This window comes from Anguilla anguilla, chromosome 4 (genome assembly GCF_013347855.1).
Source record: "Anguilla anguilla isolate fAngAng1 chromosome 4, fAngAng1.pri, whole genome shotgun sequence".
NCBI lineage: Eukaryota > Metazoa > Chordata > Actinopteri > Anguilliformes > Anguillidae > Anguilla > Anguilla anguilla.
The window spans coordinates 34,035,047-34,057,555 of record NC_049204.1 but is presented as its reverse complement, the minus strand read 5'-3'; the positions used below and the strand labels follow the sequence as shown (position 1 = coordinate 34,057,555).

The 22,509-nt window shown below is 47.2% G+C and overlaps 1 protein-coding gene across 8 annotated transcripts in view; it reads right to left on the bottom strand.

The window, feature by feature from the left end:
- LOC118225438 (partitioning defective 3 homolog) overlaps nucleotides 1–22,509 on the bottom strand; it is a 381,373-nt gene that overhangs the window by 121,472 nt on the left and 237,392 nt on the right. For all 8 annotated transcript variants that reach the window (XM_035413832.1, XM_035413834.1, XM_035413837.1 and 5 more), the window contains one exon: nucleotides 12,472–12,658. In XM_035413832.1, coding sequence (XP_035269723.1) covers nucleotides 12,472–12,658 — 187 coding nt within the window. The remainder of the gene's footprint in view (nucleotides 1–12,471; nucleotides 12,659–22,509) is intronic.

Here is a 22,509-nt window from a genome sequence, read left to right as displayed (position 1 = left end):
CTGACACAGAGGGGTGGGGAACGAGTGCGGGTGGATGAGTGAGTATGAGAGAGACAGCATGTGCGTGTGCCAGAACGTGAAAGTGACACTGAATACGACAGAGAATACACGATGAATGTGTGAGTAAACACTGCGAACAAACGTGATTATGAGAGTGAGCGAAGCAGTAAACGAGAAGGAATATGAAGGAATGAGTATGTGGATGAGTGAGAAAGCAAACTAGAGGAGTGCGAGGAGTCAGAGTGAATGACTGAGTGTGCAGTGAATGGGTGAGCAGACGAGTGAGTGAGTGAGACAGTATAAGCAGCGAGGGAGACTGTAGGAGCGACAGACGCGAGCGTCCGCGAGCGGGTGAGTCGAGCGGCGAGCGGTTATCTGAGGGTGAGTTGAGCGTGGGTTCGAGGAGCACGGTCACCCTCCCCTCCGACCTGGGCCGTATCCCCGACGCCAGACGCCCGTCTGTGGCGGCAGCTGCGAGTGAGGTCAGCGGGGACGCGACCAGGCTGGAGAGACAGAACGAGGCAGAGCCGCGAGAAGCTCCAGCAGTGCCCTAAAGTCGCACTCCACCCGGCCGCACTGACTCACTGACCGCCTGGCCTGGGGCTTCCGCGGTGCCCCCCTGCCGATTCCACAGCCCGGAGCACAGATCCTCAGCTCCTGTTCCAGGACAGCGTGGCGCCCACCACCTAACTGCTCCAAAGTTGGATGGAGTACAGTTTTCCAAAGTGACACGAGAAATTGGCCGTATTTTTTTAATAAAAGGTGCAGTATGTGAGTTTTTTTTTTTGAATACCTTTGTTTGTTTACCATATTTGGTAAAGTTTTCTTCACATTGCAACAGATATCAACAAATATAAGCTCTAGGGGAAAATCCAGTTTCTGACTGCCCCAGGCTCTGAAATCAGCCACTCTAAATTTCACCGCACATGAATCTTAACAATCACTCAGGACAGCTCTCTGCAAGGAGGCCTGCCTACCTGCCTGTCAATCATGTTGCGTGTTCACAGCGCTGTCAGTACCCTGGCTAGACAGTTAAGAGAAAAGCAGAGATACTGCAGAGATAGTGCCATAGCTAGTTGCCTCAAAAACAAACCAAGTAAGGCAGAGAAAAATCTGTCAAAATGACCAGTTCCATCTTTGACTACAATGGCGTACACTGATAAAAAGCCAAGAAAAGAAAGACTGTCAAAGAAAAAACTGTGACCAAAATGGGACTGAATCGAGCGTGACACGGGTCGCGTGAACAATGGTTCAGTTTTAGCGATGGCAAGAGCTCAGGGACTTGACCAGCTTCAGAAGTGACACTGACCTTGCAGTATTTCTGCGGGTCAGGTAATTATCTTACTTGTTCTATTTCCGTTGGAATTTGTTATCGCCCTGACCAGTGTAGCCGACGTAGCTAGAAAATGTTAGTTAGTCAGCTGATGCATTCAGCCCACTATTTACATTACAGCTATGGTGAACGTTGTGTTATCCTGTAGCTTGTCTGTAGCACACTCCAGTTCCAGATGCAACTGTAACTTATTCAGGATCTCATACAAATAAAAATGCTGGTGTCTGCATTTATCACTGTCATTAGCCCATAGCTGTAACCATGTTCACAGTTTACGTTCATTATGATGCCATTGTTTGTTTTATTTTCTACTTGTGAATGAGACATGATGCGCTGCACTCTCCCTACTTTACTTTCCAACACTCTTGTCCTCTCTCCAGCACTCAGACGTCAGGCAGCTTCGGAGGGGAACTCTCGCTCTCTTCTCCAAACTTACATACTGCACCATTGAGCTGTTAGAAGCCAGAACCCCGTTTTAATATAGTGAACCAGGCTCACAACTATTCTTCCAGTGGTGATGTCTCAGTGGGTCTCAGACTTCTAGCAAGGGAAAAATCTGATTTTAAGACACAAATCACATTGGCGCCCCTTGAAATGAACTCTTCGGCAGCTCAGTGATGTCATTTCCTGAAGAAAGTGACATCACTCCTCCAGACTTTCTTTAGTCAGCAAGAGTGGGTTTATCCAAGGCCAGCCTTACATGTGATGTGGGAGGTGGACCTGTTAGTCACAAACAGATGCCGTCTTCATTTCATCCCTCTCTGTTCATCTCTTTTTTCACGTTTCTACATTCACTGAACATCTCCTTTTATACCAGAGACTGTCAGAAAGCTCTGGAGAAGGAAAATATTCCCATGATTCATCCTTATTTAGTAGATTCTAAATGGCAGTGTTTTGACTAATCTGACAAACACAAGCAGGTACAAACGGGCGTAGAGAACAGAGAGAAAAAGACTGCCTGTCAGGGCGCAAAGGATAAGGCTGGGGATTAATCATCCTGACGCGCGCCCACTGAACGCGCCTCTAGGATGATAAACACAAAAACAGTGGGCAACCCTAAAGCGCGGCTGGCGTGCGGGAGTGGCTCAGCGGCCCCGTCCGCTTCATCCACGCTCCAGGCTCGCTCGGCACCCCTGGGCTGGGGGCCCGGTCGGCCGGCCGAGAGGACACCCCCCCCCGTCAGGTAAAACGAGGCCCTGGCAGAGCACCAGCCCGCACCATTCCTCCGACGTGAGATGGTCACCTCAGTGCCGCGTCATGTGACAGCCTCGGAAGCCTTGGGGTAAAGTCTGCATCGGGGCCCGTGTGGAGACGCCCCGCCTACAGTGCACGCTATGGACTGAACTAGTGCACCGCTGTGCGTCTGAACTATGCGCCATCTCCCCCTCACAATCGCCCCGAGAACCCAGCCGTTCGCTCGGTGGCAGAATCGAGCAAAGGGAGACGATTAATTCCGACCCACATTTACTTCCGACCAACGCGTGAGATTAACATTCCTGTGCCATAAGAGCACCGACACTGTTTCAGCGCGTATAAGTGAATTCCCCCGCGGCTACGTCGCCTCTGAATGAGATATTAGCCGCTTACGCATTTTTGCACTTAAAGTCCTGTTAACCTTGTGTCATCGCCTACTGGGAAAAACGGGCCACCACACTTCACATGAAACTGACTAGCACTAAGTGCATTTTTGAAAAAAAAAAAGATAAAACGCCCTTTTCAAGCGCTATACTTCTGAAGTTTCATTTGCAAATAATAACCGTGGTGTCATGGGACGTCACCTCCAGCCCCATTCGCTCCACAGCGCCTACGGTATAAATGCTAAACTAAATGCAAAACTAACCTTCGGATAGGAAGGAACTGGGCCTTTTGGTATGGCAGGAAAACATCAAGGCAGAATGTTTGTCCTGCCATATTCTCTTATTGGTCTAGGATTCGTGGACCACAGCAGTGTCCTCCTTCGTCGTCATTGGTGGGGAGTCAAGGTGAGTTTCCCCACCCCCTCTTCACCATAAAGCCCTTTGAGATCCCGAGATGAAAGGAACTACATAAACGCAATCCATTATTATAATTATAATCGCCACAGCAAGGTGTCCTTATACATAAAGTACAGTAACAGCCGAGGAGATGAAGAGAGAGAGGATTCGGCCGATGCATATATGCAGGAAAGTGACGTGAGACGTGAGATGTAAGGGGCGGACGGGGCATCTATAAGTGGGTCTTGGCTCGCTCCGTCCCAGCCTTGGACGGGAGCCGGCGAGTGCCCGCGCGGCGCGGGCCTTAGCATTAAGCATTACGCGTGTAATAGCACGGTGCCAAAATTAAACCGATCGTTACCCGAGCCATTAGGCCTCAGAACAAACATCCAGCGGCTCCGGGAGCGGAGGACCAAGGGCGGCGAGCAGGCATCGATGATTAATGCCTCCGCCGCGACCACAACTTTCTCGGAGAAGCAAGGCGCGTAAATCAACCCATCGCACGAGCGGCACTGAGAAACCGGGTCTATAATTTACTCCCTTAGCCACAACAGAACAATAATTACACCGTATAATCAACCAGGAATAGCATCACAATTAACATATTTAAGTGAAGTAGACTCTAACAATGAAATTATTAAGTATACTGATAGCGTGCCCCTGGATTTCTCACCCTCAGAGTAATTAATTTCTCCTACGCCTTCATGTCTGTAACACGGCTAAATAAATAAAAAACTGTCACATGGTTAAATTAAAAAAATATCACTGTCGTCAGAGCATAAGCGAGTACGTGTCAGTTTTCACTCTGGATATTCTAATGTGGCAATCTGTCACCGCACCAACTTTATGGAGTGTGTATGTCTATTCTCTACTTGCTAACGCAAAGACTTGCCAAGGTTCACTTCCTTTTCACAACAGCCTGTTTTCCAACACGAATACATGTCAAACTAAAAGCTGTTCACGTTCATAAGTTGGTCGTACGAGATGTCAGCTATTACACTTGAGGAAGGGACCTGCTTTTAATTTTGGCATTTTGTTTTAAAAAAGCGTAAAAGAACAACAACCGGAGAGTCTAGAAAGTAGGCGAGCTGCTCTTCTGATGGCAGCGAATCACGCCACGTTGAAAAACGGGAGGGAAGAGAAAAGTGAAGGGAGCGAGCGAAAATCAATAGCGGAAGAGAAGGTGTCTTCCCCGGGACGGCAGGGGGGCTTGGCGCACGGGTCAGGGGCTACAAATCAGCGCTGAGGCCCGTCTCCAGCCCCGGCCAAAGCGGGCTGCCCACAGTCAATTCAATCAAATCAGTCGCTCGCCCCCCGGGGGACTCAACACGGGGGCACTTCAGGCCTTCCATCTTGATTGTGTCCATCTGTACACGGCCCGCCGTCGGAGTCGCGCTGCTGAAAACATCAGAGGAAGGGCCCCGCTGGGCGCGACTCAACAAACGTGTCCACGGGGTTCCCTTCACGCTAACTTCCTGTCAGATGGCTAACCGTTTGATCAAAACAAACGCCAAGGCTCAATCAACACTTGTCCTCAACAGCTTCGTCGTACTGTTCCACTGTGTTATTCGGCTTTTGTTTTTTTTGTTTTTTTTTTACAACAGTTTGGAAAATTAAGAGATCTCCAAGATGAACTCCCAAAATGGTGTTAAATTCACAAACAACCGTTTAGGCTAAGTCAAAAAAAAAGTGCAAGAAGAAGTCAAAACCGATGAACTTGCATTGCCAAGATGTTTTCTCTAAAATTACATGCTTGGTTATAATTAGCAGCACCATTCACCCATGTATTGATCCTACAACGCAATGCAATACAATGCAACCCTAAGGCAATGCACTGAAGGACGTCATGTGATGCATCTCGGCAATTTTCAGAGATTAATTTCACTGCGATCACAGCCAAAGCCTCTCAACTCTCCTCCGTTGTGATTATACTTGTTTTTATTTACATCTCTGGCAGTTCTACCTTTTAAGTGAGCTTTCCTCTTAGATTTAAATCACGTTTCATTGCTGTTAGTCGTTTCATTTGAATTTGAATAGACTTACGAACATTGAAGAGGACAGGAAAATTATTCATAAAACACACGCGCGGAGAGGAGAAATATTTCATTTGGAAGTGATTGCGGAATGAGCTGGTATGATTCTCGGAAGTCTCTATCCAACTCTCCTGCCCCCCCCCCCCCCCCCAGCCTTCCCTCTTCCCATCACTCTCTCTCAAAGCATTGTTCCCCATGGGAGACATGATATTCCAGCCCTGCTATGAAAGGGAATAAAAGCCCCTGCTATTTGTGGTGATTGTGAAAGCCATGATGAAGTCGAGTGGAGGTGTGAACAATTAAGACGTCTTTGTCTGGGGGTTCTCACCATGCATGTTTTTTTTTTTAAATCTCCATTGTGTTTGTGCATTTTAATTGAATTCTAAGAGGGCGACTCTTCTCTTCGCGATGGGAGGACAATGGGATGCTGGCACGCTGCCTGCAGAGATTCACCTGCATTGTGGGTATTTGGGGGGGGGGGGTTGGGGGTGCGGTGGAGATGGGGTGGGGGCGGTCTCAGAGGGGGTCCGACAAATGGAACAGCTGGGGAACTCAACCACAGAAATAGCAACAGTGTAAAACATACTGTAGCACTGCTGCTATTTTGAGTCAGTTTAATATTCATAACGGGAAGTAAAATAATGTCACGCGGAGTACGATCCACACCTCTGTGATTACCTTTCTCAGAGTCAGAGACAAAAGACGGGGAAACAATAGCGGGGATGTGTTCACAGACTGAAGGACCTTAAAGCAAGAACTGTTTTTTATAGAAACACTCCCATTGCATAAATATACGAAAGCGTTTCAGCACTCTTTCCACACTCGAAGCTGAAAATTATATCGTTTCTCAGTAAAAGCTCACGTTGTTAAACTCCAGTCAACGAGCTTTCAGAGAGAGCCAACTCTCACGGCAAAAGCTCTTGTCTGAGGCAAAGAGTCCATTTCCTGCCATGGCGTTTGACGGACTGTCGAACCTGTCAGAGGAATTATGTTTCCACCTGTGACATCTCACAGAGGGAGGCAGGAAGCGGTCACCTGGGCTTCCTCGTCACGCCAAACTTTTCCAGAGCAAGAAAAAGAAGAAGCACAGGATGCTTAAACCAGACCCCCCCCCCCCGCTCCGCGCTCAAACACTGCGAGGCTGACAGAAAGCACATCTCCCAGGCCTCTGTCAGTCCGGCTCCACACCGAACACGACGCGCTTTTAATGAGGAGGACCTGCGAGCGCAGCGCACAGTGCCCCCGGTGGCCGAGCGGGGTAACCGCCGCGGCGAAGAAGAACGGCGTTTCAGGCATTCGGGCCGTGTTCAAAGAGAAGGTGATTACCGCTTCAAAGATGGCGAGATGCCGAACAGATCAAAGGGGAGCGCAGGAGCCTTACGCGTGTCTTCGGCCGTCCTTCATTCAGGGGGTCCTCAGTGCCGTGAGTGCTCCTCGGAGAAGATGAAAATATTGTCGCATACTGATTTATTTCCCTGAGAAAAGGCAATTCGCTAATAAGGACTGCGGAAGTGCTGCTTCACGCAGAAAAGCTTCACACAGCAGGGTGCACGCTGACATGGGCTCTCTGCCCACACACAGCGAGAGTCACACACAGGCACATAAAAACTCAAGTGTGCACATGTACATACAATTGTGTGCAGACATGCACTCATAACCATACCCATAGTTCCTGTACAACCTCACTTGCTCACTCTCTCACTCACTGACTGACTCACCAGACTTAACAGTCAACTATCCTGAATGCACACACACACACAGGCATGCATGTGCGCTCTCTCTCTCACACACACACACAGTAACACTTAGCCTAAATAATACAGATTTATGGCGCTGCGCTCTTTTGAGAGCTTCGAGTGGAGACGTGTGTGCCAGGTAGAGAGGGGGGCCCGCCGCTCGGTGGATGAGCGCTCCAACGCACAGAAGTGTTCGCTCAGCGCTCACTCTCCCTCTCCTGGACCGACTGCCATCCCGGCACCAGCCCGTCCCACACGCTATCCGCATCCAATGAGCTGGCACCCCGCACACAGCACCTCGCACCTCACACGCTCACGCCTCACGCGCCCACGTAAACGAGCTGAAGCGTGGGGCCGCACCGGCTCCTGAGAATCGCAGCCCTTCACACTAAGGCGCGCCGCCATATGCGACCGATTTGCCGTCCATAAATATATACGGCCTGACGCGCTTAACGCGCTGACACTGTCCCCGGAGAGGGAAACGCGGCACGAAACGAAAGTGGCCCACATGCAGGCGAAACAGAGCGAGATCTGTTTGACAAGCCGGACTGCGCTAATTGTGTTAGCGCTTCGCGCGCAGGTGCGTTTCAGCTCTGTCCGCACTCGCTGAATCTGTTCTGCGGTGGGAGAAGCAGGTCGAACAGCGCTAACGCCGCGCCGCACGGCGGCGAGCTCACGCAGCTCCTGCCGTGAGCTCTGCAGACGCTGCGGCGACAGACCCGGTTCCGACCATGTCACGGGGGGCCTAAGGCACGTGCGCTCTCTTCATCGGAGGACGGCAGCTGGAGGTGAACGGGAGGACAGTGCAGCGCCGAGCTAATCAATGTGAGTGGCAAAGATCGGGGAGAGGTGACGGGATGACGTCCTCGGCAGATGTCGCGGGCTGCAGAAATTGGCAGAGAGTCGAGCCGGGGCCCACGTGGGACACTGAGTCGGCCGAGCCTCCTCCGATCTATCTGCGACCTTCTGCGAGCCCTGAAGTCTCCTGCAGGCCCAGTTTCCAGGCCTTTCCTGGTCTTCCCTGCTAATGCGATCGCCAGGGAACTCCCGGTGCTGTTAGTGGCATTTTCCTCCGTCTGAAACCAAACCAAAGCGCTTCAAGATCAGGAGAAACATATGGCTGCAAACTGACTGAACTGGGGTACAGCTTAAGGCTACGTTCAAACCGCAGGACTGCTCAGTTCCAATTGTTTTGCCAACATTCCAATCTTTTTGACCATCTGTTTACATCTACTTTGAAAAGGGACCCGTATCCGGTACCTGTGTTAACGGTGTACGCTTGAAACAACCCGCATACATACACAAGGGTTTGGTTACCGATACAAAAGTAAATAACCACACCGCCAGGGACATATCGCCATCTGTAATGGACGCAAAACAAGACAGAAATAATAATTCAAGATATTGCTAACCTATATGCTTTCGAAGCATCTTAGTTCCACAATGAACATCCCCTGTACGTGGCCTGTGCTGACTCTACACCCCACGTGCTAAAACAGCATGTAACCTCAGTATTCCTCCACTGTCCTGAGCCTTCGTCCTCCATTCAATTTCTTTAAACATTTAATGTTAACAGCGGAGAGCGGTTGTGCATGTAATTCTGTAATACATTATTGAAATGCAAAAAAAAAAGTATGAGAACATCACATTTTGCAGGACGCGTAACTAGCAATGACCGATACATTCCGATCCATGCGTTTATACGACAGTCACGTTTGCAGATATCGAATTCCTGTTGGATATATTTCCACATATGAATCTGGCTCAAAATTGATCTGAAAATATCCTATCCCATGTGCTTTTTTTTCCTCCTATTTACACATTCAAAATACACATCTGATCTGCGCCACATGTAAGCAAAAAACTCAAAATTGGGTAACGTTTACCAGGTGGGTGTAAACGTAGCCTTGGAGACATCGCCTCTCAGTTTCAACTTCGGCGGAAGGACAAGAGCGAGCGAAAAAAACGAGATGAGGAAAACGTGGCGTCCCCTCCTTCTGCGGGTTTCTCGGCGCTCGGTAGTCGCGGCGGCGGCTGCGGCGGCGGCGAAGCGGCGTTTAGCGCGGTTCAGACGGCGAGCGGCCCATGCCGGGCGCGGGAGAGGGCATGCTGGGAGTAAATGTAAATTTCCGGCTCTGAGAAGCCGTCGCAGGCGCTGCACGTCGCGCTGCCTGGAAATGCTCTCCTACATTCCCCATCACGTTAAGCGCAGAGAGGTCTCGGTGCAAAAAAAAAAGGGGCTATTTTTGTAAGAGAAACGGGGTGCCATGGCAACTAATCTAAAGGTAAATAACAAGCATCCATCATGGAAGACACTTAGGAATTGAAACAGTACAAAGTTTGAAAAAAGAAAAGAGGTTACTATTGAACAATACCCACAAAAGAGAAAATGCCAGCACATCACGACTGACCTTAATTTTGAGTTTTAAAACTTTTTACTTTACATATTGTAAGTGTACGCAGCTATTAAAGATCATTCCCCATAAACTGGTCTTTGAATATTTCAGTGAATTCCCCTCCTAACCTGACCTCACAGAGCAAAGCCAGTCTTTATTCTTTCTAATCTCTCAACATGGTTTGTGAAAATATTTTGAAAAATTTGTCCAGGCGACTTAAGTTAGGTATTACAACAGTAGATTGTTTGGATAACCCAAAGCCTGCTTCGGAGCTTCAAAAGCTCTTGTTCACTGTTGCTTCAACAGGGAAGGGCTGAAGGTCAAAAAACGTGTGTCAAAGGTCAAGAACAATGCCATCCATTCTCCAAAATGAGAACAAGCCTAGGGCCTGACTGCATTTCGCTATCTGCAGCTGATCTATTTGGGGGGGAAAACCTAACAAAAGCAATCCAAGTCTACGTCAGCCACTTCTACAGCACTAGCACACAAGCTGGATGGCAGTGTACCAGCCTCGCACCAGAAACTAGGTCGCCTTATTAATGCACCTCATGCAAGCAGCGGTATTGCCTACAAAAAAGCCATTTATCTCACGTTAGCCGCGCTAATGTGCTAATGTGGGGGATAGCTCCCTCGATATGGGAGCGTGCAGGATGTGAGCCAAAAAAAAAAAAAAAAAAAAACCGTGTTACAAGGTTTCAGCAGAAAAATATGCTGTGCAATTATAAGCATATTATGTACCGTGGGTAAGCTACTGTATAAGCCTTCTGGGGAGGGAAAAAAAACATAATGTGGCACTAGAGGTAATTTTCTGCTGTGCATATTAAATTATTTTAGTTTGAGTTTTCAGAACCCGAAGTACAGAGAAAAACACGATGAACTTAAATTTCACTGATCCAGATTTAGAGAGAGAGAGAGAGAGAGAGAGTGAGGAGTGAGTGTGGGTGTATGTGTGTGTGTCTATCTTTGTATTGCTGTCTGTATGTGAGTGTGTATGTATGCAGAAGCGAGTGTGTATGTGTGTTTCTCTGTGGTTGTACAGTATGTGCGGGATTTTTGTTAGAAGCTGCTGAAATATGAATAATTCAGAATAACCTGGGGCTCTTCTTCACAGTGTACTCACGCTCTGCTGCGTGTGTGTGTGTGTGTGTGTGTGTGTGTATCTGTGCGTGTCCATGTTAACGTGTGAGAGAGTGTTGATACACTTTGCATCTCTAATCAGCAGCGACAAACTTCTGATATAACACGAACAAAGTGTAACTCATTCATAATGAATGTAGCAAAGGTGTTCTCTTAAGGTGAAAAAATATACTGTGGATCTGTTGATCTTTTTTTAAACATACAATAATACATTGATCGCACCTTTTCATTTTTACACAAACTGCTTCAACTGCTCCTGCGATCTACAGTACCAAGAGGAAGATGCTAAGTTGGGGAGCAACAGTGTTGCAGCTCTGTCCAATAGCACTCCATGTCAGGTTTTGTTATGACCTTGCCTGACCAATCCAGGAAAAGGAAAACAGAACCTGAGTGCTGTCTCTGGGACTAAAAATAGAACACGGGGAAGATTCTGGGACCCTTCAACTCCTGCCATGCTACAAGGCCAGAGATGACAGCTTCAGTCCTTCCATCAATAAAGGTGCTGTGAGCAGACAAGGCATACAGCCTTTGCAGGGCTGACAGTGGCCAGGTCCACTCCTAATATGGCACTCTGCAAGTGCAGCTAGGGACAGGGACGCTAAAAGGAACCCAACACTGCCCAAAAAGCAGGGTGATGTACCACAGGCGGAGGCGGGGCTTAATGCGCCCTCAGCCCTGCTCAGTCTTGTGTGGTGGGACTCCAGGGAGCCTCCGTCAATGGGCCCAGTGCACTGTTAGCACTTCACCGCTCTCTGTATGAAACATTCCCCTCTTCCGCTCGTTCCTACGGGCCGAGAGAGCCTAACCAAAGTGCACTCTGGGGATTGCGGTCCTCTGCCTCGTTCATTTGCCCCTGGGAATAATATGCATTATTAAAAGCAGAAGGGAATGGCAAGGAGCACGCTGCCGCATGTAAAGGCAAGCCGTTAAATGTCGGGGCGAACCCTGCAAAGGGAATAATAGCTTTGTGCCGTCCTTCAAGCTTGTGGACAGGCGTCACGCCAAAATGGCATCTTAAAAGTATGCAGCGCATCGTTAATAATTAACAAGAATCAACAAGAACATCACAATGGTCACAGAATCTGCTATAAAAGATATGTCCCTGTGTGAGCGGTATGACAATGCGACATTCGCATTGAAAAGGCACTCAATGCATTTATTTGACAAGAAAAACACTGGCCTGACATTGTAAGTTACAACAGATGCTTGATCTGTAACAGATTTTTCTGTTTGCAACACAAACAAACTGTCCCGTCCGTTGGCAGATAGACGGTCGGCATTTGACCTAGCGAGCTAGCGCCGCACCACACATCACTGTTGCGTGAGCGCCCTTTCAAAACTGCAGCTGGGTGTCAGGCTTTTTTTTTAGCCGAGGGCAGCGCACTCCCTTCCCAGATTCTTCTTGCGAGGGTGCTGACCTTCGCGAAACCGTCAGCGTGTTTCTCGACAGGCAACTCATCAGAGGTGGTCAGGGGCGGGCGGGCGGCGTCCATACCGGGCTGAGCGCCCACACAGTGAACTCCCTTAAATGCGCTTCATCGTTCGGATTCCTCCGGTAACTGGAGCGCGGTGCTCGGGTGAGGGAGTGTGAAGTCTTACGCCAGACAAAGGCACGGATACCCATCCCCGTGGAGAAAGGCCCAAACGCAGGTGTTCCATCACATGATCGTTTAAATAACACCTGAAAGCACCTCCGCGGGGCTGAACGGGGGCCGCTACACGGCAAAAACACAGAGAGATGGAGAGAGGAAGAGAAAGAGGGAGAGGGAGAGAGAGAGCAAGCACTCACACTGCCTCAGCAGAAAACAGCCAGACACTTTTTAATTCCACTTCAGCATGAAGATGAAAAGAAGCCTCCCTCACCACTCGTTTTGTGCCGGTATGTCTTTGGCCCAGGAGGGAGGAGCCTCTGCCGGGAAGACCATGTCGTCGTGGGAGCTGGAAGATGATTGGTCGGACAGACGCGCAGGGAGAACAGGTGGCCTGTCATCCTCGATAATGACGGTGTCATCTTGGGGCATGTTCACAGTGGGGGACAGCTGGTGGTTACCTGCGTGGAGACGGACACAAGTCAAGGACAACTGTCATCTGTCCTGTATACACATGTACATGCATAAACACACACACAGAGACACAGAAGGAGCAAATACAGAGGAGAGTATGAATGCAAATAAAATCTTTATTTCCGATTATATGGAGAGATTTGGAAGAGTAAGGACCATCATTCAGTTTTATTATAATTCCAATAGCCATCATACACCTTGAGCTTTGAGCAGTGATTGAAAAAGTGAGACCGTGAATACAAGAGGCTAAAACGTGACTGCTCCACAGGGAAGTGGGGCTTATGCTCCGTGATAGGCTAAGAGCTCGGCCATTCAAATGGACCTCAGAGCACAGCAGGGCTGCTCGACCTTCCTTAAGGTTTTCATTTCAACCCAAACGCAGCATACCCGATTCTGCTAATTAGCAGCTCAACGAGATCTCTAGCTGTTAAACGAGGGGTGCTTTGTTAGGGTTTGAGTGAAAACCTACAAGATCGCCATGAACAGGGTCAGACAGCCCTGGAGCAGTGTCACTGCTATTCCACATTGAGAGAAGCCAGTTGAGGCGGTTTGGACATCACTCGGGGGACATATACTGAGCACGTCCAGCTGAGGGGAGACCTGGGGCAGACCCCGGACACGCTGGAGGGACCACATCTCCCAGCTGGCCTGGCAACGCCTAGGAATACTATCTGGGGATGCCTTGGTGGCCCGGAATGCCCTGTTGCCACCACAACCCTGACTTGGGCGAATGGATGGATAGAAAGATTATACACCTGAAGTTCACATTACACCGTAAACCTTTCATCAAATGTGCACAACATTCTTCCTTGAAAAAAATAATCATAATTAGGCAATGAGTCAGAAATTTGTCTGAGATACTCACTAATAAAGTGCGACTGGGAACATTTCTTGTGGAAACAAGAAAATTAGCACCAACAAATAAATGACACCTAACATCATAAAACACTTTCAATGTGATACTGCTAGATAAAAAAGAACTTTCTCAATTCAGAGCCAAATGCAGTGCTTTCTAACAGCAAATGTAGACTGAGCACTCGTGTAAACATGGGTAATCACAGTCTATACAAACCCCAATAAAGCAAATAAATCTCCTTACTGAAGACATTCTGAAATTGTAACAGTATATCGTTCTCATGAAGGCGTTCCCTTCTGAAGCTATAAGAGCACATTGAATGCGTGCAAAGTGCAAACTGATGATTTGTGCACAGAATATAGCTTCACATATTTTATTGTCACCTCCAGAGCTGTGTAAGCATTTTCAGACTCTTAAGAAATATGAGGCCTCCCAATCTCTCAGTCCATCATCTGAACAAGGCTGCTGAAGCATCTAATTGTCATTTCATTTTGGGAGTCAACCTGATGCCATCAAACTGTTATGAACCCAGGGATTCAGAATTGAGAACAGCAAATAAAGAACTATTAATTCACACCAGGACACTTTTATACACACACACACACACACACACATATTCTGTCGTCTCCCAATGCCCTCTCTTCACTCTCTCTCTCTGTCTATTTCTCTCTCTAACACACACATGCACACACAAACTACAAACAATACAAGAACAAATAGAACACATGCTTGCAATTAGCATAGAATCGCCAGCTGAACTAAAATAAAGGACTTGACTTCCTGTGCACGCTGCTAAATGTGAAGTTGTTGCAATTGCTGAAGTGCATTTCTGCATATCAAGCAGATTAATAGTAAGTTTATTTAACTGGTACCAGATGAACAACTGTTTACCCTGGCCAGCTCCCAGCAAGAATCTAATATGGACGCTGTTTCATTTTGCCACATCCAATTCTTTTTTTTTTTTAATGTATGGAATCGTCATGAATTTAAACTCCTGCCATTATTTGCTGTCGACTTCTTGCTGAGAATGTCTGTGAATGAGCTGTTGTCTACAGCAGATCTATTTATGAAACCTAGTGGCCTTGCATAACGGGAGATAACGGCCGTTTCTCTTATCAATCTGTTGGGACAGCAAAGCAGGGAAAGAGACACTCAAGCAGATGAGAAGCACCGTGTCAGCAGAGCGGCCTCGTTTCCACACTGTTCTGTACTTCACAGCACCTATATACTTTAGCTACACTGCAGATATATTTACACCCAAAGGCTAGCAACAGCTTCATCATTGGACCTTAGGGTAGTTGTTAGGCAGGTTTACCTCAAATGTTCCAGTTAAAAAAAACAGATAAAGACGGCTCTGGGAACTGTAATTCATACCCCCGATAAGGGCTTCTTTCTGCCAGATGAACAGAACCTCCCCCCCCCCCCCGTATGTCTGTGATTGAGAGGATGCGCGGTCGTTTGGCGGCTGAGCCAAACGTCACGAGCCCAGCCTCGGCACCGTCGTCTCCACTCTGCGACGCCCACGCCCACCCCCACACCCACACCCAGCGAGGCGGCCCAGTCGCGCGGTCAAAGAAATGAGTCCCATTCCTCACCCCGCAGCCCCGGCACGGCACAGCTAATTCAATCATGTTCGCAATTTGGGCCGAGGAGTCAGGGCCGTGTTCGCGGGGACGGGAAGTCTGTTAGACTTAACGCCGACTAATCAAATTCAGCCCGGAATTAATGCCACGGTGATTAACGCCTTACAGTGCTGGTCGTTCTTTTTTATTTTTTTATTTATTTATTTTTTTACACATTTTGCATTCGAAACAAAATTTAAAATAAAAAAAAAGCAATCATGGATACTTTCTGTCCCTTTAATGCAACAAGAGGAAGAGCGCTTTAGGGTAAGGGGAGAAAAGGTGCACTTATGAGCAGATGCACATTCTCCTTCCACAAATTTGATTAAATCCTCATAAGAACGTGAACTGAATGACCGTGTGGTTTTTATGATGAGGCGCCGTATATTATTGTGCTCAACATTAGAAAAGATAATTATAGCCGAAAAAAAATCTGATTTGTCCTCGTTAAGACCATCTGTAGCCATTAGCAACCACTAGATATTGAAAACAATAAGAGTTTATGGCCCATCACAACAGTGAACAGATACACAGCAACTCTTAAAACTCCTGCTTTGCCACGTTATTTGCTTCTGTTTCCTTCTTTGAAAATGAACACACATAGCACATCAAAAAAGATCTTCACTTGACATCTGACCAACGCTTGAAGAATGACATCTCAACAATATGCTGAACAACCTCAGTAGTTTTGGGTTAAAAACCAAAAGAATAAACCAATAAGGTGTTTTTTTCACCTATAGAAAACAGCAAAGGCTGAATAGATTATGGAAGCAAAAAGTAATAAGCACTAAATAAGTATGCTAATACGTTAAAAAATGTTTAAATACAGCAAAACTGGCAGCCCTGAGCATGGAAACAAGAGGCTTATCTTGCGTTGGACAACCACCTGCTATCACTACATTTTCACAAAGACATGCAGGCTGTATCTAATGTCAGTGGGGGGGGAAATATATCGGTTCCATCTTTCCAATAAATTCCACTGGTCTGAGAGTCTTTGAACTCCGATTACTTTCCTGCCAAAAAAGATTCTTTTTTTTCTTCCCCATGGCAATGCAAGCTGGATTTTAATCATTTGCATATCTAATCTTTGACTGCAGGATTGCTTTTTCATGCAATTCCTCAATTGGATCATTTCACTGAATTGTGAGTCTCTGCAGAAGAGCCCTTATTTCATGTGAAACATGTTATCGGTCCCTTTTTCCTGGTGTTGGACTTTTACGGCGGATCAACTCTAAAAAAATAACAAGTCATACAAAATTATACATTTTAAACGAGTTCTTTCATGTCCTGATTAATTATCTGACAATGAAGTCTGCTTAACATATAGACTTCACTTACTCCAGTTTCATAATCGCATTGCCATAACATTGCATCACCAGACCGAAGATGTAGCCCACAGCTACACAAGTGTTGCATTAAGATCAGAGAACCCTTGTGGACTTAAATGTTGATACAGTATGTCCTAATTTAACAAAACTTTAATGTACAAATCAAATATATTTCCAAGGCATTACTGTAACTTGACCATTTAATAACTTTCATATGTGGTAAATGTGGGTATATGCAACCTTCATAAACTCATATGTATGCGGTGCTTTTATTGTGTGATAAAGATTAATATGTGGAAACATTTCTGTGCATGCACCTAGACAGAGTGTGTATGTGTGTATGTGTGTGCGTGTGTGATTTCATTACTGAATGTGAAAACTGGGACGTTCGACTCAGGGAAATCGTTTAAACCATGACACAAAAATGCAAAAACTTGCCAGTTGTGTTAAAATGCTTTAATCCTTCTTCTGGAACTTTCTCGCTTCGTAGAGAGAACAAAAATTCCCCTCATTTGATAACCAAGGCACAGACGTACGCAATGCATTTCTCTGCGGCTGTTTCATTAAGTTTTTTTCCCCTCGCCATGAAAAATGTCATGTCCATTATAAAGGATACTCCATCTTAAAGTTTAAAATTGTGAGGAGTAACTGTACATGACCTATTTGGGGAAAATGGGACATAATTATTGTTTTTTCTTTTGAAACACGTGCATGTTTTCCCTCTTCTTCTAGCTAAAAAAAATCCTTTGAAGGGGTTGACACAAGCGCTGACTGCTGGAGATGAGAAGCGTTTAATAGCGCTGGGCGCGCTGTGGTAAATGGCAAGCGGACAGGTAACGGTGGCGATTCAGAGCTTTTTAAAGGTGAGAACAATTAGGAGGAAAACGCAGCGCTGGCATTCCGCGTCTCCGATGCGGGCCACGCAGAATTAGCATGGGAGGGAAACTGTGTTTACCCACCTGCTGTAGGGATTGTGCAAATCGATGAATGCGAAGACCACAAAGAAAAATACTAAGAAGAATATGATGAAGAAGAAGAAGAATGAGGAGGTGCAATACAAGACTGAGAAGGGAAATGAGGGGGGAAGAAGAAGAAGAAGGAGGAGGAGGAGGAGGAGGAGGAGGGAAATGAGGGACGATGAGAAGAATGAGAAGAAGGTGGTCGCTGTTTGATTCGTGGAGCATGGGGGAGATAGGGGAAAGGAGGGGGAGGATTAAATTGGGAGAGGGTGCGCTTCCTGTGAAGGGACAGGGATGGAATGCGGCGGGCTTCTGGCGGCTCTGGGGTCAGACGCACCGTTACTGCACCGCACCGCACCACTCCGCACCTGCAGACGGGCTCTGACTGACGCGACAGGAAGCAGCCCCGGCGCATCAAAGGAGCGCTCGCGCCACAGGAGGGCCTCGCGGCTGACAAATCCTTTCGACGCCTCCCCGCGCCGCTCGTCCGTATCCATTACACGGCCGGTCGCCGGACCGGCGTCAGACGGCGACAAGGAAACAAGCTACGCCAGAAAGGGACGTAATTGTTTATCACGGCGGGTTATCGCTCTTATTGGCATCAGCGCAGCAGTTAATAACACACAATGGAGTATGGATCCCTCCAGAGGTGGGGGGGGGGGAGGGGAATCTGATCTGCGATGCTGTCAGAGCCATGTTCGCCCTGCTTCCTGATGGCTTTTAAGTGACTGCGCCCTGACGTCAACATGATTTTGATGGGACTCTCGTGATGTCAGGCTTAGTTTGACAGGGCACCATTTAAAACGAGATAATACTGACCTCTCTGGGTCAGCCGACGCTTAGTGTGTGCGTACAGTAAACGAAAGAAAAGCACAATCTGGCAAGGCTAACACGGCCAGCACAATGTTCTAAAAAGCCATGTGCAATACAGAAAGCCAGCTAAACGCAGCACGCTCTTATTTTGGAAATCGTGCAAAACATACTGTAATATCTTAATAAAAAAGAGTCATTCGTTCATCTCGAGGGAATTAGAATGAGGTCAGATTGGGATAAATTCCCATAATTTATTTCCCTGTGATGCCTAATGCTTCCCAGATGCGGGTCCTTCAAAGGAGCTGTTCGTGTTAGCCGTCTGTGCTGTTGCCTCATTTGTTGCTTTACTGACAGCAGAGCTTAGCTCCATGTTCTGCACGTCTTCCAAGAGCTCTGCCTCAGATTCAGTAAAATGCAGAAAGCAACGTTAAAGGCTCATGCAATTCAATCAAACCTAAAACCCAGCCGCATGCTCGTAAGAACCGACAATCCATGAACGCGGAAAAGGTGTGGCCTGAAAAATGGATTTATCAAGGAGGAAGTCAGCCGTCAAACCCAACCCCATTCCCAGTTTTACAATCAATAATACATTAATAAATAAATGATAACTTAATGAAGCTACTCAAGAAAGTATTGTGGCATGTAGAAAATATTATTGTGAGGGAAACAAATACTGATAAGGAAAATGTGAAAAGCTATTTCATACCATCAAAATGTACTTTATTGTTTCAAAAAATACATTTTGGTGGATAATTTGGTTTTTGTCTTAAAAATGTGCATTTCCATTATTTTATTTCTTTTTTTTAATGAATGAATTGATCGACATCTCGCTAATGCTATGCAATAGAGTTGTATCTGCAACCACTTGACCAATTAGATGCAAAAAAATGGCGGCAATCACTTTGTGAAAATGAATTTTCATTGGCTAAAGCCTCTGACTGCATCATCCATACCTTAAGGCGGCATAAGTACTGTGATATATATGCAGCAGATGAGTCAGGGGAGGCTTGTTTCGGGTTGATTGAACTGCACATGCCCTGAAAGAGACTAAGTGCATTTGATTGATTCCCGCAGCCCTTTATGTCCTCCTTAAACAAATAAGTCCCGCAGAGGAGCAGCCCCCGCGCTGTGCATTCACCTGAGCCTCAGACCGTGTCTTTCTGTCACAGCCCGGTACTTCAAATGTATTTGAACTTTTTAAAAAATGTTTTGGTTGAGGGACTCACTGAAAGTCCTTGCTTTGACCTCCTCACAGAAGCAGGCGCACTTTAATGGCTTCTGAAAGCGGAGGGAGGATGTGATGCGGGGCGGTGACAGGCAGACAGGATGAAGCAGGGCGGGTGCAGCGGCAGCGCTTCTGAGGTGGAGAGAGCCCAGAGGTGCACTCATCAGCTCAGTTCCCCCCCCCCCCCCCAGCCATCCAGAGCCATCCCCGCAGCCATCGAGAGACACTTCACTGTACCGAGAAACAGATGGATCCATGCCCAGAGTGGACTAATCCTCTCTCGGCTGTAAGGAGAAGGAGGGCAGGGACACGCACATCACAGGGATTCATTTCTCTGAGGCTAAAGGTGCCCCCCCACCATCCTCGCCCCCCACCATCCTCAAACCCCCCCCCACCCCTCCGTGCACACACACGTTTCAGCCCAATTTCTCGGGGAATGGGAGGGTAAAAGGTCACACCATTTTCCCGTTGTTTCCTTTTTCTAAAGCCGCCTTATCCCAAAAACCTCCTCCTTTCAGGATTATCGATCAGGCCGGTGAGAAGCGTGCGGAGGAGAAAGGAGAACGGCGCTTTTTTTGCGCGCGGCTCGGCTCGCAGCGGGCGGCCTCCGAGAGCGCGAGCCGCTGATGGCTGATATTACCCAGAGCCCAGAGCCTCTTCTGACGGCCGCCGCCATTAGAGCCACGCCCCCCCGATCAATCCCGTCTCTTTGATTGATTGGACAATTTTCGTCGCCGTATCTGTTTTCAATCGCAGAATGAATGCTCTGTTGTTTTAAAAACAAAGCACTCGGGGGTAAAAAAATTAGTCCAACATGTCACACGAATTACGCGTTCTTTTGGAAATAAAGAAACAGTGGGCAAGATTCAAGGGCGTTTTTTTCTTTTTTTGGCTCCTAGAGTTGGGCACTGTTACAAAGGCCATGGACGCAGCTGAGAGGCACTGCAAATATTAAGAAAGTTTAAGATGCCAAGCAGGGCAAAAGTCAACTGAAAACACCCCTGCTTTAAGCAATGAATGGCCGGGATGGCCACTGTTGAGATCCTTTCCAAAGGCCATTGATCTGTCCACTATAACCAATTCTCCTTTATTTGTTGCTTTTAAAGAAGCAGACTATTTTTGCGGTACACAGAGCTGGAGGGGATGCTGGGCTGCAGTCGGAGAGCAAATCGCTGTGGAGTAAAACCATTCAAGACTGCTGACCCCACCAAGCCAAGCCCTGTCAGCTCCTAGGGTCGTTTGTTAAAGGCTTTGAAGGGGGGGTGTTAAGGCAGCTCTATAAAGGTCCGCACAGCAAACAACAGCGCAGTCCAGCATTCCCTCTGACATTATATATCTACCTAAAGGTTGCCCATCGGAGGGGTTAGCCAATTTAAATCAGGCTAAATTGTCTTGGTGATATCTACGTCTGCAGTATTTAGCCTTTAAATGTCATGCGGTCATCGTGTCATTTAAACGCGCCGTGACCTTTTCACGTGGGTTCAAGTGAAAAAACGTGCTAACGTGCTTCCGCGCCGGCGCCGGGCTACAGCGCCGGGGAGGAACACGACAGTAAAGCCGAAGGAGGAAGCGAGGAGCTCTCGGCGTCCGCGCCGACGCCCGCTCTTCTCCTCCACCGCGTCGCCGGCACGGACAGGCACGCCGCGCGAAAGCTCGCTTTCCGGCTCCTGCAGACAGCAGCCGAAAGAAAAAGCCAAAATGTGCGTCCGCTCGATGGTCTTATCGACGGAGCAGAATGCATTTACTCAGGAGCGCTGCCTGATCAATTTCTCGATTTATGGAGAAGCAAAAAGCTTGTTACATAAATCTCGCCTCAACCACATCGTAATGTTTCCTTGGCTTGGAGACAGTTCTCTTACTCGAGGTGTGCACCAATACAGGGCATGGGCGGGCACATATCCAGTTGCACTACAGCATGTTTGATCAGGATAACATCATTCATCATTAATTCTCACTTATCACTACAAGAAAAATTATATGCACTTCATTCCTGGGGTTAATTCAAGGATATGAAACAAACTAAAGAATTACAGGTATCGTCACCAGCTCCAGTGACCGCAGATTCTAAAACAAACATTTTACTTGCAGATGTTGTTAAATGAGCCTCTATACAAAACCAAAGCACTCTACTGTATTTCTAATGAACCATTCAGAATAACAAAATCACCACAAGCTTTATATTGGGTTATCACCAACGAAAACAGGTAAAACAAAATATACGAGTGTGTGTGCGCGCGTGTGTGTGTGTGTGGTCTTCCAGTAAGATGTATTCCTTTCATATGTCACTGATCCTATTACTATCGCAAAATGATTTCTGCTGCTGAAGAATCATTGCTATTCTTGCTAAATTGCATCCATTATTACTTGTTCAGCTGAAATTCCCTTTGTACTTCTGCTTTCTCCAAACCTCCAGTTGACCCAACTGCTATTGTGCTGAATTTTGTCAACTCATTATAGCTTGTTAACTGGTTTAAAAAAATAAAAAAAAATCTAATGATAAACAAACCCCAAAGAGACCCATTACAGTCACGGATTACATGACGATCACCTAACTGATAAATGAGACATACTGTAACACGTTACTAATGATGAAAGACTGTTTTAGAGAAAGAGGGAGAGGAAGAAAACCCGTGCCGAACAATAAACTAAACTGTCATATGTTGAAACACCTAAGACAGTTCATTGAGCTGAACATGATGTAGATCATGGGTTCATCGGTTTATCGAATCTTATCTTTCATCTTCCACCTGCTGCAGGAGACAGCCACACAGTTCTGTGAATGCGGGCTCCCGCTCATTGAAGGTTCCAGCTGTGTGTACACCGGTGTGAGAACACCCCCCCCCCCCTTCCCCCCTGCCCCCCCGTCCCCAAGTGTTTCCTATGCATCGTCTTCAGACTCGAGGGAAACACTCTCCAAATACTTGAATCTCCAGCAAAAGGCATAAGGGTTTCCAGCATTTATGGACATGATAAACAGCGTGACATGGCCGGCGATGAAAAGTGCCCAGCTCAGCGGGTAATAGAGGGGGTCAAAC